General features: G+C 47.7%; 1 protein-coding gene across 1 annotated transcript in view; it reads right to left on the bottom strand.

Moving 5' to 3' along the window:
* Window positions 1-10,637, bottom strand: part of CDON (cell adhesion associated, oncogene regulated) — a 45,520-nt gene extending 34,883 nt beyond the window's left edge. The window contains 2 exon segments of the mRNA XM_050983508.1: window positions 674-810; window positions 10,397-10,637. Of these exon segments, the coding sequence (XP_050839465.1) occupies window positions 674-749 (76 nt within the window). The 5' untranslated portion in view covers window positions 750-810; window positions 10,397-10,637.
* Between the last annotated feature and the right edge of the window lie 9,123 nt (window positions 10,638-19,760).

Below are 19,760 nucleotides of genomic sequence, written 5' to 3'. Positions count from 1 at the left end.
ATCATACTGCTACTTTCATCTTTGCCCCTGCCCTCACTTCTGACACCAACGCTGCACTTCGCGTAAAAGGCAAAATTGGTAGCAGTGACCCTGCAGCTGGAATTTATCTCCTATGACTGCTTGAAAAATAAAATTTATCCCATTTGCTCATAACGATTGGCTATGAAGTGCTAAAAGTAGTAAAAGCTTCTTTTTTGTGTGGTTACGTTAAGACAAGCTGACTACACAGAGCAGATGTGTCAATTAAAACCATCCCTCTTCTTTTTTTTAACACCAGAGCTGTTCCAACTGCAGCCACGCATCAGCTTTCGGATTTCAAAGGGCTGATTCCCCTCTCCCCCTGAAAATCCAAGCCCCTCCCAACCCCTGGGAACACAAGATGCACTGCATGCAGCAGAACCGGCGTCCAGCTGAATCCATGGAGATCCTAAGGAACAAACCCACGTATCTCAGAGTCTTCCACGTTCTGGCGCTTTTCCTGAGCCAAGTTTTCACAAGCAAAGTCATATTGAGTGTAAGGCTGTGTCTCAGTGCTCCATGCTTCCTTAAAAGCAGCTTATTGGCAATATCCATTAAAGTTGGCCACTTTGAAATGCACTCCCAAGCGTTGTTTGTTCCAAAGTTTGAGCTCAACCCCAAAACTTTCAAGTCCCCAGCTTGGGCAAGGCCTTACCTTTGCTGGTGACAGTGACAAGGCTGGTGGCAGCAATGAGGAGCAGTGCCTGGAAGCGCCCAGGGGCTGGATGCATAGCGCCAGATTATCCAAATTGAAAGCCCAAAGCTCCAGACTAAGATGAGGCACGGAAACAGCTACAAAACAAACAGGCACATGTCTACTGTGAGTTTCAGGAGTTTGTCTTTTAACTCTCTTACAACAAAGTGTTTGGGGTTTAAAGAAAAAAAAAAGCACAACCAGGAAACAGCTAATATTCTTTGCAATATCGAAACCATCTGTAAAAGTGAGTTAGAGCTGAACTTCAGTGTGGTTCCAAGTACTATTCTTAATGTAAGAGTTTTTCCACAGCTGAGGCATGAGGCATCCGCATTGAACCGCTCTGCCTTGATAAATTAGACTCCGTTCCACCCAGAGGAGCTGGAGTCCAAAGTAAACAGCTTATCTATTGGAGATAATATTGTTTGCAAACAATAATCATTTGACCATCTATCATCAGGCCGCACTTGTTTTACAAGTTTCTATGAATCTACTGCTGTGATGTCGTTACCGCTCTCTATTGCTCTAAACCTGCTCACTGAGACCTGTCATCTGCTGGTCCTTCTGCTGGGCTTTACAGACAAACTATAGCAATGAAAAAACACTAATGTTAGTCTTGTTCTCATTTATATTCCCCAAAAAATTGTACTTTCTCCTATATCCTTTTGTGGCATGCATTATATCCACTATTATCTCCATACCTGCTTCTAGAGAGAGCAGTCCTTTCCCTGGCCACATTACACATGACCATTCAGCTATGTGAGATCTCACTTTCATCATCAAAAATAAAAGCTGTGTCATTAAACCAGCAAAACACTAAATATGATCCCAGAGGTCGTTTCCACACTAAATGACTCTACAATAAATTGTTAAACCAGCAAGATACAAACTAAATCATGGAACCAGCAACAGAACTTGCCCGAGGTGAGTCTCAGGAATGGTGTTTCTGACACTTTGAGTCTCAATCAAACACTGGTTTCTCCAAGAAAACAATAAATCCACAGCTGTCATTCATGTAAATGTCCAACTGGCCTTGTGTAATGCTATGATGGATAAGATCTGAGCTCATTTAGCACAGTTACTTCATTTATCAGCCTGGCCATACAATTCCACTGCTGATAACACTCCACATAGACTTTAAACATCTCATCTATCAGCTGCATATGTAAACATGTATCCAACACACACACAATAACTGGGAGGTTTACTTCAGCACAGAAACAAGTGCAGCAATACACATGCTTGGTAGGAATAAGTCCCAGTTTATTGAGTGTTCATAGAGCTAGTTGCTTTCCAAGAAGCTGGATCCAGATAACAACAGCAAAATTATTCCTGTGGTTTATTTAAGAATAACCATATTTTATCATCACAGCATCACTGTAAAGTATATATGCAAATGAAGCATCAGGAAAAGCCTCCAATCATAATTAAATAATCACTCTGGATTTTATGGAGCTGTTTGCTCACTGCCACTTCTGCCCACAAACTGCACTCTGGGTTTCACTGACAGCTTGAGAGGGCGGCAAGAAACGCTGTCAAGTTCTGCTCCCGTTTCTGGGCAGTTTTATCTGATCCGGCAAATTTATTTCAGCTGCTGGGAAGACCCAGCGATCCTGTGGCCCAGGCTGGCTCCCAAGGCGAGCCAGGGCTGTTCTGGAAAGCCACAGATGGCAGAAGAGCCCAGCTGTGCCGAAGGGGTTGGTTTATTTGAATTCTCCCTCGGTTCAAGGGCAGGAGCGCCGCTCCACCAGCGCACGCAGAGGACAAAGTAAACACCCAGAGAACTTGTTAACATCAAACACTTTGCTGAAGAGGGCTGGGGGCAATGTTGCTTTTTGCCAAATCTTCCCTCCACTATTTATTTATCAAAAGCAATGAAACGTATATTCTGGGTCAACTTTAACCCCAGCACATGGAGCTACTGGGTTATTTTGCAGCTGTCTTTTCAAACAAGGCCAGCTCATTATCTTTAACTAAACTTTATCTTTGGAGATCTACTTTATCCAGGCTCTGATTTCCCTCTGTTTATCTTTCTCCTTACATGTTCCTCACTGCCAGTGTCAACAGCTACTCCTCTTTTGACCTACCAGTTTGGCTTTTGCAGGCTTGTGGAGTGGTAAGATCAACTGCAAAGCAGTGAGTACACAGAGTGAGCCACAAAGACCAAAGTTCCCTGACTGGGGGGAAAAAAAAGGAAAAATATTGTCTTTAACTGGAGGATTGCTCAGCAACAACACTCTGGCATCTGAATGAAGCTTCTCAACTTCGGCTTCTGAAGGGATGGCAGAAATCTTGCTCACTGGTAGATCTAGAAACACAGGGGAAGATAAGATCCAGCAACACAACATAACCCAAAAATGCTTCTTTCTTTTTCTTCTGCAGATGGTGACACTACAGAAGCTCCTTGATAAATACAGAGAAGAGGGCAAGATCACAGCTCATAGCTTTTGGTCTTTAGAAATCCCATGGAGAAACTCTGCCTCTTTAATATTGTATTAAAAAAAGCTCTAGGGATGGAAAAACATGACTCTTCCCCTTTACCATCTTTTCAATAACCCTGTGAGGTTATTATGACAGCAAATTTGGGACATTTTGACAGCAAATACCAGTCACTGGGTTCCTGTTGGGGTCTGAAAGAGGAGCATCTCAGTTAGGTGTGACTCCATTTTAGTGCCCTAGACTCCAAGATGAGCTCTGCTCAGAACAACTCTGCCCACTGCTCACTGTTCCTAGATTGGAAGGATGTACCTCCATCACTGGTGGATCAAATAGAAGAGGTGTCACTGTCTAGTAAGAGGTGTCACTGTCTGAGCATTTTAAACTAAAAGAGGAGTTATTAATATAAATAATATTCAAGGTTGAATAGAGACAGAAATAGTTTTTGTGGATCAGGAAAACGTACGTTTCACTTTCACTGGCCATCTCTCCAGCCCAGCAGAAAGGTACAGCATGGCAAAGGCCACATTTCTCCTACTTCCACCCAGACCTCTTCACCTAAAGTCATCCTCCAGTTATCTTCATGCAGCACTTGACCTCCTTGTCAGCTCTAAAGTAGGTTATTGCTCATGGATCAAGGGAAACAAGGAAGATAACAGACCTGTGTCAGGGGGAGGGGTCATCCTGACCATTTCAGTGGATGCCTGCCCCTGGGAAGCATGCTGCACACACAGAGGCACCCAGAAACGTGTGCCTGCTACTTCTGGACTCAATTAGCAAGATGAAGTATTTCTGCACATGACACAACTCTAGCTGTGTGCCTCATTTCTCACAGACCCTTTATGAAAGGAACCCCTCAGCACAGAGCTGTGGGCACAGGAGCCCAGCAGCTCCCAGTTTCAGCCCCACAACCTCTGGAATGCTGTGCACAGACAAGAAAATAAACCATCACCTCTAACTGCAGCAAACAGAGGGGAAGGCACAGTTCAACAGTGTTTCCCCAGCATGGGAGCAGGGCTGTCCCCAAAACCAGAATGGCACATCAGCCTGGCACACAGGATGCTGCAGGGCAGCTGGCACACAGCTGGTGTGGCCTGCAGACCTCAGCAGGATGGACATGGGTCACCCTGGACCACAGAGCAACCCACGGGCTCAGTGAAGCACCATACTGAGCCAAGATGGGGAGGCACAGGCACCAGAGCAGCTGGGATTTCTGCAGCCCTGGCAGTGACCCTCCTGTCCCTTCCCAAAGCTTCATGTTTGTCACTGCTTCTCCAGAAACCAGTGGTGTTCAATGCACAGCCCCACAGGCCCGGTCCTGGCACTGTAACTTAACCCTCACCTCCAAATGAACTCACTCCTACCCAAGTTTGCCCCCAAATAAGGCTTCACACTCTAAAAGATGACAAAATGCTGTTTTCCATGCATTCCCATGGTGCCAAGCTCCCATGTTCTTCCAATCACAGCTGAGATCCTGCACCACTTATTTACTGGACCATAAACTTCTCCTCTCCACCCTTGCAGCTGAGGGCAGTCACTATGAAAAGAGCATTATCTCATCCCCATTTTGGTTTAGCTCCCTGAATCATCTTCCTGCCTTCTCAGACCAGCTGGCAGGACACCACCAGGACCTCCCTTCCCAACAGCCACCACTCCACCTCAATGTGTTGATGCACTCCTGCTCCATCACTCCCTGCTCCAACACTCTCCCAACCTTCAGTGAGCTGTTCCACGAGGAACAGCTAAATGAGGAAGGGTTTCTGCACTACCCAAGTGCTCCAAGTCCTATAAATGTTGGGTAGAGCAGAAGGAGGAGGAAGGAAACAGCATGCTCGGGAACAGAGGGAGTTATTCAGGTTGCCCACTCTGCCTCCAGGAGCTGACAGCCTTTGCTAAGAAGCCCAAGGAAAAAGTGACTGAACCTCTGGGACGGCACTGCCCACCAGCTGCACTGTGAGTGACAGCCCTCTGGAGTGTACCAGCTTTGGATACACAGATTTCCCATTTTTCCTAAACAGCATCAACTCAAAATTGATTTATCCGACCTCATAACTTTATAATGCCGTATATGATTTAACACCCAAAGTTCAGCAAATTGGTTTTTTTCCCCCAGGTAATTTATTAGAATTACCAAGAAAAATTTCATTTTAACTTGCTATCAGTACAACAAACCCCACGAATTTTCAAACCACCTAAATTTAGAGCAAATGAATCCCCTTGAATTAAGTAAAATACTTTGGCTTCAGCGTGAGCAAGCTGAGTTAGATCATTAAATCTCACACCAAGACACCTTAAAAAAAAAAAAAAAAGAAAAAAAGGAGGTATTGAAGCCTGTGGCATTCCAAGAGAAAGCAATCAGACATTCCTGCCGCTCGGCTCCTCAGTGATCTCCAGAGCCTTTGATCACTGACTGTCTTCATGCTGTCCTCCTGGGGTCTGGCAAAATGAGTGTAACAGCTGGCACATAGCCTTCATTAGCTTTTGGGGCTGGGAGGAGCGGGCTCCAGCCCGGCAGCCACCGGCAGCCTGCCCGCGGCTTCACGGGCGAACCTGCCCGGGTTATTCCCGGCGCTGCGGGGCCGGGACAGCCCGGTGGGGCCGGGACAGCCCGGTGGGGCCGGGACAGGTGACAGCGGAGCGCTGCGGGGCTGGGACAGCGCAGGTGACAGCGCAGCGCTCCGGAGGTGGGACAGCCCGGCGGAGCCGGGACAGCGCAGGTGACAGCGCAGCGCTCCGGAGGTGGGACAGCCCGGCGGAGCCGGGACAGCGCAGGTGACAGCGCAGCGCTCCGGAGGTGGGACAGCCCGGCGGAGCCGGGACAGCGCAGGTGACAGCGCAGCGCTCCGCACCCACCGCGCCGCTCCCAAAGCCAGCGCTGCCCGCGGGATGCGACAGACGCGCTCCTAATGCCAACCCGCGCGGCTCGGAGTGCCAAAAGGCAACGGAGCCGGCCGAAGCCTCATTTTTATGAATGCCTAATGACCACTCAATCATTAACATCAACCTTTAAAAAGCAAATGCAGCACCTACAGTGTTCATTACCCTCCCCCTCCCCCCCTTTCAGGGTCTCAATCGAGTCAGTCAAGCGTGCAAACCGATCCTGTCGCCAGCAAAAGCATTTCCTTTCACTGTGGTCAGCCAAAAGCAGGGGAAAAAAATGGAAGTGACTTGGAGTTATGGCACCAAAAAGGCCAGACAAGCAAGGAAATAATCAACTCCACATGAGCCACTTCGAGCCCATCACAATGAAAAGGGCCTACGACTAACCCCAGGAAAGGTCAGCGGGACTATGGGGGTCAGAAGCTGAAAAAGGCAATAGCGAGCAGCTGCCAGCTGCAATAAGAATCAATGTGTTCCTAATTACACTCCGAAGAGAAGGCTCGAGCGCCGGGAAACGCCGGGCTGTAATCACAGCTTGGGCAGAAAACATTCAAATGCTCCCGTTTTACCCTTCTACACCTCGAGCACTGGAGCTGCAGTTTGTGTGCTACTAAATCACAGGAAGCCGAGTGCTGGAGATAAGGAGCCAGGCAGCTAGAGGGTTGGGGATTTTGTAAAAAAATACCGTAATTAAGCATTTGTGTTGGAATTATGGCATCACCAAAGAGAGGATTTTGTGAGCGTAAGCAATAAAATTACGTTCTTCAAAGGGATTTTGCATGTGCTTTTAGGAAACACGCCGAACAGTCCCATACACCCGGGATTTTCTTAATGCCCCAAAAAAAAAAAAACGTGAAAGGGAAAACCCCAGAAAAATCAGTTTGCTGATAGTAACCCTATAAACCAAACGTGAGAGACACAAACGGGTCAAAACACAATGAAACGGACGCCAAAGAATCCACAGAAACACTGAGGGGAGAGGCAATCAAAAATTACAAGAAAAAGCATCCTTTGATGTTCTGTTCATATTTATTTATTGCATTTTAAACAAATGAAAGTGCACCCTCCAGATCCTTATCAGAAGGATAAGGATCTCCTGAATAAAGGAGAGGAATTACAGTTGTTCAAACTTTGCAATCCTCAGCTTGGATTTCTGTAATGCCTCCACGTTTCTGTCCATACCCATGCCTGGCACCCACATCCACCAATGCTAGGCCAGATCCAAGTGCTTCCTATGCCAATTCCCACCTAAGGATTCAATTGGTATTTTTACCTTTTTTTAGGTAACATATCTTTTTATAAGCAGCCTTGCATGGAGCTTTTTTCTTGCTTCACACAATTTAACCCCCCATGAATGAGTGATGAATCCAAAGAACAACTCTGGGGCTGAAGTCCCTTATCAGTTGTGCATCAATTACTAATGGCACATCACTGTTCACAGAATGGCTTGAATTGGAAGGGACCTTAAAGACCTGAAAGTTGATATTTTTGTCAAAATACAGAGCAAGTGTTTGCTCGGGTGGCAGATGGCAGGAAAAACAAACAGTGCTGAGCAAACAAGACAGTGACTGAGCCCCAGAGAGGACAGGGGATCCCACAGCCTGCTGGTCTCTCAATAATCAGGCAGATGTGTTTCCTACCAAGCTATAAAAAATCCGAAATATCATCATTAATTTACTCAAAATGCTCTAGGTAAGGTCCAGTGGCACAGGACAAAGGTGACACAAGAAGAGGTTAAGCAAAACTGAGGAAGAATAGCAGTATTAGCCCAAACCATGGCCAAGAGGCTGTGTGCCTGAAAGATGGAGAAGGAGGTATTTTTTATTGGATTTTTCTATTTTGATTTCAGGCCTGGAAAGTCTCAAGGTTGGTATCAGCTGTTGGACTTGGATCAAAGTTTAGCCTTCCATTAATCTTTTGAGTTATATGTGAGGCTGATAGAGATTTTTTTTTTTTAGAAGACAGTTAAGATTACTCAGATACTTAATTTACACTCCAATATTTCAAAAACACCTTGACTTTAGAACTTTGGTCCTGGCGTACATATGGTCTTGATAGAAGAACGCATGCTTTGGCATGGACTGGAGGAATGGATATGGGAGCTGAGGGAAGGAGATTTAACAGTTTGTGTACTGTGCCTCAGCACACACGGATGAAAACACTCCCAAATCACGACTCTGCTCCAGAGACACATCTGTGCTCCCAGGGGGAGAGCTGGGGCTCCCATCCTTCCATTCCAACACTGGTCACAGCAAGACAGGCATCAGGAGAAAAATAAATAAATCATCCCAGAAGCCACACTTTCTTCTCCACAAACAGGCATAACAATTAGTTTAATTTTATTATTAACTTCAGCAAAGGAGCAGAGACAGTCCCCCTGCTGCCACACTAATGAAGTGGGAATGGCTCCTGCCTCCTCTGGCCTCGGGGAAGCCAGAGAACAGAGCATTAGCCTGATACATAGTTCTGCTGGGCTGCAATTATGCTTAAATGCCTAAATCAGGCCTTTCAGCCCCCAAGGGAGCTAAGGGTATCATTAGTTTAACAGTTCCATCACAGTAGGCCAAATACATACAAAATTCTCACCCTTTGCTCTTCCAGGCCCCCTCAGATCTCCCCCATCTTTATCTCTCCTGCTTTGGCACTACTTTGCCTCATATTTCCATTTTCTTCCCCACATTTAGCTCGACACCTGTGCCACTCCACTGAAGGGACACCTGTGACAGCTCTGCTGCCTTCAGTCATGTCTCTCCAAGGGTCCTTGGGCCAACACCCCCTCCCCTCCCCTCCTTCCTCAGGGCTGGCCTCAGCCTGGGAGAGAGGCGCCTGCTTTACTTCTCCAGCTCTGGTTTTTAGCAAGAATGAGATTTCGCAACCAGTTTTTCAGCCAATTTAAAGATGGGCTGCTGCTGAGGAGGGCAGCAACACCTTCCTTCAGGACCTGGCTTGCATTCTCCTATCTGCACCAGGGATCCTGCGGCCAGCAAGTGAGTCAGATCTGCTGGCAGATCCAGCTGAAAACTCAGCCAGAGAAAAAATGAGGTTCAGTTTTCACCTGGATGAGGGAGCAGTTTCAGCTCCCCATGCAGTCCTGCATCACGAGCCCAAAGGAGGGGCTGGGAATGGACATCCAAGTACAGGAACTTAGCACTTGAACAGCGTGAGGCCTCAGCTCAACTCATGAAGCACCACCCTGGTATGTTGAATAAACCCTGGACTGCAAGAACGTGTGCAAAAATGAAGAAAAAGATACAAAACCAAACTCCAAGTGAGCCATGCCCCTTTTCTCAAGGGAGCTAGGGAACTCACCATCCTAATTATCTGAGCTACAGGTGCACACACCACATCAAGCTGGAGTAACTGCCTCAGGGGGTGGTTTTTTCCCTCCAAAAAGTTTGCATTGTGCATGTCAAGGACCATCACCCATGATTATAATTTGTCTGTGGTTTCTAAAACCAGAATCCAGCATGAATAAAAAACAAAAAGGACTAGAAGAACCACAGTCTCGCTCTGGACATCAGAAAAAGCTGTCATACTCTCAGACAAAGGTGTTTGTGTCCACACAGGCTGCCTAAAGGTCCCGTTCCAGTGGCACTCTCTCACCTGCGTGGTTTAGCCCTGAGAGAACTGGAACCATGGCTGAGCTCTGTTAGAGGATAGCGAGCTCATTCCTCAGGCAATTCCAGATGAACACTGACACCTCGTCCTTTAGTAGCCTCCAGCAAGCAACAGCTCTAAAAAACGCAGACAAATGGGCTCTTTTAGCTGTGCTAGCCCGAGTCCAACTCGCTCTGTTGTAACTTGCAGGGATCCATGCTATCCGTGAGCCCTTAAAGGGAAGCACAGCCATTAAATCCACACCTGCAGCCAGAATTTACAGCAACCTCATCTACTGCTGTCTTACATCATAGGCAATTAGGAGCCTGTGAACTCATGGCTGCAGGATATGGGAGGTGCACTGGAAGCGGAGAGCCGAGCCTGTGTTGCAGCACAGTCGTTTAGCACCTTAGAATTCACCGTGCTGGAACTGCGCTCAGACTGGAGCAACAGACCCATCTGGGCTCTGCTTTCTAAACAAAAGTGCTGCCCTGCACTCCAAGTCACTGCTTCCCCCCTTGTTACAGCTGTCCACACGCTGTCACAGGCAATGCCAACACTCCCTGCTGCTGGACCAAGGCTCCAGGCAGAACAATGCTTATTAAAAAGCAAACCAGCTAACCAGGGACAGCTGAGGGAGAGAGCAGGAAAGACCCCGGCCTTTCCTCCCCCGATTAAAACAAGCCTTCACACAATCCATCCTCCAGCCTTACAGTAATTCAGTTTTACTGCTCTCCTCCCCTCCCTTCCCCCATGCTCAAAAGACCAAACCTGGTTTCAAAATTGAAGTCCGAGCTCTCTGGCAAACACACACTTCTGCACTTCTTCACCTCGAGGGAAGGAATCCTGACACAACTGACAATATTGCTTAGCAAAAGGAGCCCCTTTGCCTCAGGCCCAGATAAAAGCAGCAGCTCAGCAGAAAAAGAAATGAAAAAATTGTGTTGGTCAGGCCAGGTTTGCTACAACAAACCAACCTGGCTCCCAGGCAAGGAGAGGGGTAGTGGAACACGGGGAAAAGAGAGGGAGGCTTTGGGTTGGCTTTGCTCAGTGGTGTTGCACAACCCAGCACCGGTGTAGCTTCCCGCCTCCTTCCTCGCGCCAGCAGAGCGAAGGAGAGCACTGATCCAAGGGAGGGAGGCAGCAATCATCATGAAGCTCTGGCCTGAGGGTTTGGCTCCTGCAGCCCTCCTGCTTCACTCACTGCAGCCAAGCCCAGGCTGCCAGCTCAGCCCTGCCAGCAGCAGGGACCCCTGCCCAGGGCTGGGGGCACTTGGGGCAGCACCCTCACAGTGGCAGGTCATGAGTCAGAGCCCAAACCTCCTCCTGCAAATCGGGGCCATGGCAGCTGTTCCCAGCAGAACCAGTTCAAACACGAGCAACTGATAGGAAAGGAGTTAAGTTTCATCACAGGGACCAGGGAGAAATTTCCGCCAGGTTCACCTGACTGTGCCCTGTTCTCACTCGCTCAGACATATCCTGCTCTGCCGAACAGGATTTCTGTTTGGACATCCAACATCAGGCTGGCAATTCCTGGAGACACCTTCCCAAAGGAAGATGGATGCCACAGCCACAGCTTCACCACATAGGAGGAAATTTCCAGACTCTTCATAGCAAATCAACTCCCCCACAAGACTTTAATGCCGAGCTCAGCAACATGGGGGCCCTGCAAAGATAACCGGCTGCCGGGATTGATTCCATCCCACGTTAGCATCCATCAGATAGCAAGAAAAACAAGATTAAGCAGCACCACGGCATTAGTCTTCATTTAAACTTGGCAAAGAAAGCAAATGTTTCTTTTTTGTTGGCTTCTCTGTGTGTGTTTTTTAAAGCAGTCCCAGGCTCAGCCAGGGAAAGGTGCCTGGACTGTTTAATGTTGGGGGATTAGAAGGGACAACACTTGTACACTTGCCAGAGCCCAGATAAGCAGAGAGTGCTTGGGTTAAGCAGGCGAGCATCTGCCTCCTGCAATATATACATTGTCCCAGTGAAAATAAACAGCTTCACACCTTTGGCTCAGAGAAGGACTAGAGCTTCTTCTGCATCCTCAACCTGTAGCCTCTCCACTCAAGGCTGAAGGGTCACAAGGGTGAAGGTTACTCACAGTTCCCTTATTCCAAGTCTAAGGCTGGAAACTTTCTGTCTCCTCTTGCACTGGGTAGAGTCTTTGCTGCTGCACATCAGATCTGGTGTGCTTCCTTGTGTTCACTGTGCCCAGAGCTGTTTCAGACAAACTCTGAACATGTACACTTTCTACATGTGCTAGTTACGTACAAGCCACGGCAAACGCCTAATTAGGAAAAATGCTAACTTGGAAACTGGACCCTTTTTAAAGTGCTCAGCCACAAAGTCCTTAATCTAGAAAACCACACCTCAATTTAATGCTGCCACCCCAGTCACTGGAAATCACAGGGCTGATGACTCCAGCCATAACACTACAGTACCCACCACCTACAGTCTGCTCCAAACTCTTCTCTGGTCCATCTTGATGCACGATTTGAAAGTGCAATCTGCACCCTAAACCATGCCTCAGTCTGAATAGTTGAATTTAAAATTATATCATTAAGTTTGAAATTTCAACATACTTAGAGAGTTTTGATAATAACATTTTTGATTACATTCGTTGCCAGCTTCCTTCTACACCCTGACAGAGATTTAAAGTATACATTCCTATTTCATTCTGCAACAGAGATTAGTGGCAGGAACAGAAAACATCTTCTGTTCCAAAAAACCCTCGGGGTTTTCCTCCTTCTCTTGCATTTTATTAGAGGAGTCTCAAATCTACATCAAGCTGCAATACATTGTCACTGCAAAGCATTTAAGGCAACAAGTATCCAAGTGCTGCACTAAAACACACCTTCAGAAAAAGCTCCTGAGAAACAAAGAGATTTCCAAAGCTATCCCAAAGGAGAAAGTGCTCCCCAGCAGTAACAGCCTTCAGCAAGCTTTATGAAAATTTGAGCCTACGCTTGAGCGTATGGCACGCAGAGCCCTAATTCAAGAACTTTTGTGAACTCTTATTGTGGGGAAGAGGGGGGGAACAAAGGAAAACCACATGCTATTGTTTATTTTGACTCCGCAATACATTTAATCTACATGGAGTTGGAACATTACACAGCAAAACTCCTCAGCTCCCAGAATTTATGTACAGCCAACAGCAGCAGAGCCCATTCTCCAAAGGGAGAATGCCATTTCAAGTATGTTATCTTCACCCCACAGAGCACAGAAACTCTCCAAAATGCAGCTGAAAGCTACCACCAATGCTTCCAATCCCACACCCCAAGAGCATGGGATCAAGGCAAGGCTACTGGCACTCAAGACACAAGGAAAGCTTGTGGGGAAAAGCAAGGAAAGCTGGGGACTTCCACCAACTTGACCTTGAGCTATCAAAGCTTTTTTCAGTAAGACTGTGACTGCCTAAGGGGTCCCTGAGCAGGAGGAGCCCCAGGCATCTCACACCTTCTTTGAGCCTATCAACAGGAGCAGACCACGCTCCTGATGCATTCCAAGATGTTAAAGCAACAAGACCCAGCATATGAGCTGCCGAAGAATTATTCCAGTGCATCCACAGGGATGATAACAGATCTCACTACATGCATTCCACTGCTGTAGCTGCACAACTCCCTTCCAGCCTTGTCTCCTACTGGGGCTGTGCTAGCAAGGACTGCCCACGTGTCACTGAAGCCTTCGGTGTCCAGCTCCAGGACAAGCAGCTCCAGAAGCCGTGGCTCTGCTGATGAGTTACAGCTCTGCCCTGGCACAACTGAAGAACAATCTTCCTAAATATTTTTTTTCTGTTCAAAGCCACCCACTGCCATCCCCTTGTGCCCAGTGAGTTCACTCCCCCAACCCCAGCATTCCAGCTCCTTTACACAACTTCTGGATGCAGAGCCTGCTGCCTCACACTGGGGTACAGTCACTGCCAGGGAGGGACTGGAGCTGTGCAAGCTCACCCCGGGCAGGTGCCAGCACCAACACTCTCACCTACAGCCAGAACGTGCAGACAGGTGATGTCATGGCCAGAGCAGACAGGTGACATCACAGCCCCAGCAGCCCACAGGCACTTTTCTCCATCCTGGTTTATCTTCTCCTGCACCTGGGAGCAGAGGCCTTTGGCACAGCCCCATCCTGGCCCTCGCTGGGCCGGGGGCTGGTGCAGACACAGGTTGCTGTGAGGTTTCAACAGGCAGAATGAAACGGTGAAGAAAGATGCTTTTCAGAGGGGGAGGGGAGGCACACACGTACTGAACAAATCATCTGTTTGGAGCGCTGGCTCCTACTTGTTCTCAGTTATATTATTCACTCAAGGGTGGATTAATCCATCACTGCAAAGGAATCTCCTGATCTCAGAGATAAAGGCAACAAGTCATGCACTGACTGTCTGTGGATCCTCCTGGAAATGGCCAGCCTTTCTCATGGCCTTATTTGGGCCGATCCATCAGCTCTCCACTAACAACAAGCAAGAAAAAAAAAAAAAAAAGAAATTAAAAACTGAAAACATACCACCTGTCTACAGTAATTTCAAGTGGATTGATCTGGAAGCAAGCTGGGGATTTCAACTTCAAACAATCACTGTTTGTTTCAGAAGGGGCCACATGAACTGTCCCCTTCCCTTGTTTTTGTTCCCCAGGAGAAGACCAGTCACCTGGGTCCTTACCATCCAAACTGGCATGGAAAAAAGATTAATTTATTGCAGGATTCTCTAGAGTGAGGTCTTTTACCCAGATAAATGGTTTCTTTAACTCACTGGGGACTGGGAAACAAAACCCTCTGGTGCCATCCCATCCCCCTGCAGGAGCATCTCCAGCTAGAAGCTGCACTTGGACAGAAGGTGTCTACAGAGAATATAACAGCAATTCCAGGAGGCTGGACATCACCAGCATGTCTGTACTTTGGTGCTTCAGCAGATGCCACAGAGCGATTACAGAGACATTCAGGATCTGGCTGTTTTTCATCTAACATTAAGGGGGGCCAAGAAGCTCCCCACAGCTCGCCTCTGGCTGGAGCTGGCAGCCCAGGGCTCACCAGCACACAGAAGAGCTGGCAAGGAATACTTGACAGGCAACACAACCCTCATACACCTTTGCAGGGACAAAGCACCTGTGAACCCCTCCAAAAATGTAAATTTGTGGTGCTCAGCCTCTTTGCCAAGACCATTTCAATGACAAGCTGCTTACAGCTCGAGCCTTTTAGTCCTTGTAGTGGTATTTTATAGGTTCACTGCAAAGAAAACCATGGGCTGCAAGGCAGAGCCTCCATATACTGCGAGGAAGGAAGCGTTAAACTTCTCTTTGAATTAAACAAATAAGACTCAACCACTTGGTTCATTATCAGATTCAATGGTTGGAGTCTGTGGGGAAAGCTAAACAGCAGAACCCAGGGTATAAATCAAAGACATGATCAGAGAGACAGGTGAGGCCGAGGGTGTGGTTTCACCTCTCAGCTCAGCCATGGCCAAAGGGATGGTCTCCTTCTCCAGCACGTTCAGCTCCCCCCTGCTGATGGCAGTATCCCAGCCAAGCTGGTCTTGCTCACTCTGAGCTTTAGGGAATTGCTCACTCTAAGTTTTTCTGGACTCGTTAAACTGGGCATTTCCAGAGGCAGGAGATGGAGGGAGTTGGCCAGATCCCCTCCCTCTCTGCAAGGCACCCACCCTTGGCTGAGCAGCAGAGCGAGCATACAGGATCAGGAGACAGCATAGCCAATTTAGAAGCCAGTGTTGCCAAAAGGGGCCATCCCCCCACCAGCCCCTCAGGGCCTTCCCAATCATCCAAGTGGAAGATTTAGCAACTCTAACTGCGGGGCAAGATCCAGGAAAGTTTGAGGCTTGGGTACTTTTTTTTTTTTTTTTTGAAGGGTTAGCTGGAGTCACTCCCCTGCAGCTGCTCCAGTGCTGGATTCCTGCAGCAGGGAAGAGGCAGGAATGTACCTGCCACCTCCTGCAGCAGCGAGTCCTCAGATGGAGCTGTAATGTGAAACTGCGCCCAAGGAGCTGGGGAGGAGGAAAAAAGGGGGGAAAAAGAAAAAAAAATAGAGTCTCACCTGGCTAGAAGAGCTCCAAGACATCTCATAGGTATGGAAAATGGGAAAACAACCCACCTTACATGATTGTTTTCCCTCCTGTTGAAAGACAGCAGATATTTCTCACACAGAAAGAATGAGTATGGGCTTAATGGAAATGGCAGATGGTCTGGATGTACAAGGCTCAATCCCTTACTGGGCTGAACAAGCATTTCCCCTAAAGTGGTGGCTGTCACTGGAGAATCATCATCCCCAGCAGAAATGGACAAGTGAGCTAGGAAACTCAAGTGGAAAACTCTGACACACTCAACCCTGGAAGCTGTACTGAGCCATCTACCAAGGAAATTACTGGAAGAACACTCAACTGAAAAAAGTGAACATATACACAGATACACAAGGAGGAAACTATCTAGCCTAGAAATTCTTGGGCCAGCATAGTTGGAGACCACGCACTAGCCAAAGTAACACAGCAAAGAGGTTTTTGCTGACTTTGCCAAAGACAAACACTATCCCAGAGCAAACCATGCAGGGCAAGGGGACACACAATAGCAGGGTTTGCTCAGGGAGGCCTCCAGGGCAGCAGAAAGTGAGTAGGAAAAGGAAAACACCTGGAAGAAACAACCAGAAGTACCAGTCCAAACAACAAAATAGCTCCAAATTAACAAAATATGTCAAAATAACAAAAATAGTGGACAGAGAACACAGTTTGGTGCCCAAATACCAGCTTTAAGAGTCAAGATTGCAAGGCAAGCTGCAAATTCCCATTTAAGGAGGAAATTTCCAGGAAATGACCAGTTCCACTTGAAACAAGGTTTTTAGCTCAGTCTCACCCCAGCTGCAGATAGCAAGTGGCTCTGGAGCTCCCCAGCCCACTGAAACACCAAAAAATAGATAATGACAGCAGATCAACGCAGTGAGGAGGCAGGGGCAGGACTCAGCTCAAGGGAGCCACTCACTAGTCAGCAGCTCATAAGCAAGGCAGGAGACAAAAACCTGACTCTACATACAAAGGGCAAGTATGCAGTATCAATTAATTTATATTAAAGAGATGTTGCCTAACAAAAGACATTCAATTTCCAAGTCACTGATTAAAGCAATTCCATGAAAACCATTACCTGGGATGCCCAATCCCAGCAGCTTTGTGGTTCAAAACCCACTCAGTCTCAGGGCTTCTGGTACTAAACCAAAAGTTTTGAAGCCTCGTGGAAACTCACCAACAGGTTCACCACATTCCCATGTCATTTTGCACAGGACTGTGTGCCAAGACCACAGCACTGCAATGAAACCCCTCCAGAGTCACATCTGTGGACATGGGAACAAGGGAGATGCAGAGCAGGAGGTGTTCCACCACAGGCTCAAAGGCCTGGCAGAAACAGAGGAGGTAAAGGAGCTCTTGGAGAGGGTGTGAAGAGTGGCTTTGGTGGGTGATATGGGAAATTCAGGTGAAGCTCAATGCCTTTTTACACACAGAACTAGAAACAGCTCATATAACCTGCAGGGAACCTTCTCAATACAGCTCATTCTGTGTGCACATACAAACACCCAGAGATCAGCCCCTGACCCACAGCTCCTCACACCCAGCCCTGCAAACAACCTGAAATCACAGCACCTGGTCCTGTACACACCCAGTCACACCAACACCCATGTAGGAGAAAGTGCTGCTGACTGTACCATCACATCAGAAAACAGCTTTATTCACAAAACTACTTAATCATCATGTTTCCCTGTTAGTTTTTTGGCACTGAGACTTTGTTGGTCTTGCAGCTCATGGCAGTGCCTCATCTTGAGCACCCACCAATTAATGCCCTGGTCATGGTACACCTGAGACCTCGTCAGGCAGAGCAGTTCTGCTGTGGGACAGGCAGAGGGGGATTTATGAGATGCTGGAGCCTGACGTGGCTGTGCACTCACAATCCATTGCTTTGCTTCCCCATTTCCACATCTGCAGAAGCAGTCTTTAAACAAGCCAGGGTATTTTTAAGCTCTGACAGTTAAAATCCTCAAGTGACATCACCTGAAGTCAGAGCACAGCTGCCTTATTCCTCTGGCACACCAGCAAGCCAAAGTAAGCAGGAGCCTCGTTTATGGGCTTACAGCACACCTTGAGATAATGAAAGCACTGGGGGGACTTGCCCCGCAGTCAGGCCTCTCCTTGCAAGGCTTTTTTCCACCCCCTTGTCAGTTTTGGGGTAAAACCCAAGAATTTTAGCACCAGAGCAGCCCAGTGATCTAGCAGAGGGGGCATACAGGGGGACCAGCCCAAACCCCACTGCCACTATGCCAGGGTTTGGGGGTAAAGAACTAGAGAATAAGGATGAAAAATCACCAAGACTGTATGAAGAATGGCAAAAACCAGCCCCTGAAGCTATCTCCCGTGGTGTACCCGAGCTTGCCCGCCCACACTTCACCTTGCACACACGGGCACGGCTGTTTACGAGCACTTGGAGCAGCTTAAGGGTGTAAATCACATTAATCCAGGCGACAAAGCCACATCCCGCTCATCCTCGGGTGAGTTACTAATCCCTCCACACCGCAGCAGTTCCCATCTCACTTCCTACCCCTTGAGGAGGAAAAAAAACCCAAACCTTTTAACAGGATAGGTAACTTAGTGGATCCCACCGTCAATCTGAGTCCAGCTTTCAACAGCTTTGAGCAACAGTCATGGGTCTCCCCACAAGCCTGAGGATTTTCTGGGATGGAGACCAAGCCAGTCAGAGGCTTCCCTCTTCTTATGGAAAGGCGAATACAGGTCAAAAATATTTATTTCTTTTTAATCACTGCATTACCAAGTCCTCCCCACAAGATAGGCTTGCAGCTGCTTCGAAAAAGCAGGGCTTGGTTTCAATGTGTTTGACTCATGCTCTCGACACCTACTTTAATTTGGTGGAACAAAAGCATGCTGGCTGTAATTAAGGCAAATAACATCAAGTTCAACAGAAAAGCGTTAAGAAATTGTGCCGGGAAACGTTCACTGCGAATTTTTTGGAATATAGAAGGAGCTGGCCGTCGCCCGCAGCAACCGCTACCACAAAAGCACTTTTTCTCCTTAAAGCAGCTCCGGGCAGGCTGTACATCCCATAAATCGCAACTGTCAAAACACCCGAGTCGGGGGAGATGAGGCGAAAAGCAAACGGGCTCCACACAGCTCAGCTGGGACAGCCAGCACCCCAGGATTACCTGCTTTGTTCAAGGAAAGCGCCGGGCCACGAAGGCTAAACCCCAGAGAAGCAAAGCTTCCACGCTGCCCGTAACCTCGGTGACCGGGGCTGGTGTTTGGGTTGGTAAATTGTATTTCTGGTGCATGTGTGAAAGATACAACTCACTGAGTAAACAGCCCTTCAGAGCTGACAGCTTTACAGCCACAGGCTCGGCGCGACTACTCCTTCCCAGAGGCAGCAAGGCACTTGGGGAAAGCAGTAAAATAATAATTAAAAAGAAAAAGCTACATAAAGCCATCACATTTACCCTTTCACCAACCCTTTACACAGTTACGAGGCGGGAGCAAAATAAACATTGCCTGTTTTCTACCCGACAGTGTGTCACGGCTGAAAAACACATCCCTCTTAGTTTAAAAAACATCAGTATTGGAAGCATGGGACAGACGGCTGGAAAGTTCTTCCATTAGAAGTCAGGAACTATATAATTTATATTTGTTTTTGGCAAAGAGACAGATAAAGCAAGGGAAAGTAATTTAAAATTCAAGAATCGTGTGGCTTTAAGAAGGTAGGCAGCTTAATGCAATAAAAATAATAATAACAGAGATAAGATGTCAGGATGCTTTACAGCCAGAGACCTCAGGCATCACACACCACCTCCTGCCTTAGGGACTGACTTTCCACCGCTCTAATTGCAGAGAAAAGTGACCTTACAGGTTAAAAACATTGAGATTAACCATTTTAAGGCGGTTAAGAGGCTGGACGCGACCCCAAACCCATCCCCTACGGCATCTCCTTCAAGCAGAGCAGCGTTTAAATGACAAATAGAGAGGAGTGGAGGCGCGTTCCCGGCGAAATGAGCCCATAAATCAGAGCCGCGCAGCGCGGAGGGTTCGTCCCGCTGCCCGGAGCGCTGTGCACCGGCTCAGCCCCGCGAACCGAGGGCACACAGCGGAGCC

This window comes from Serinus canaria, chromosome 24, assembly GCF_022539315.1.
Source record: "Serinus canaria isolate serCan28SL12 chromosome 24, serCan2020, whole genome shotgun sequence".
Classification (NCBI taxonomy): Eukaryota; Metazoa; Chordata; class Aves; order Passeriformes; family Fringillidae; genus Serinus; species Serinus canaria.
Note: the sequence above shows the minus strand (reverse complement) of the source record. Positions and strands in the feature narration are given on the sequence as shown.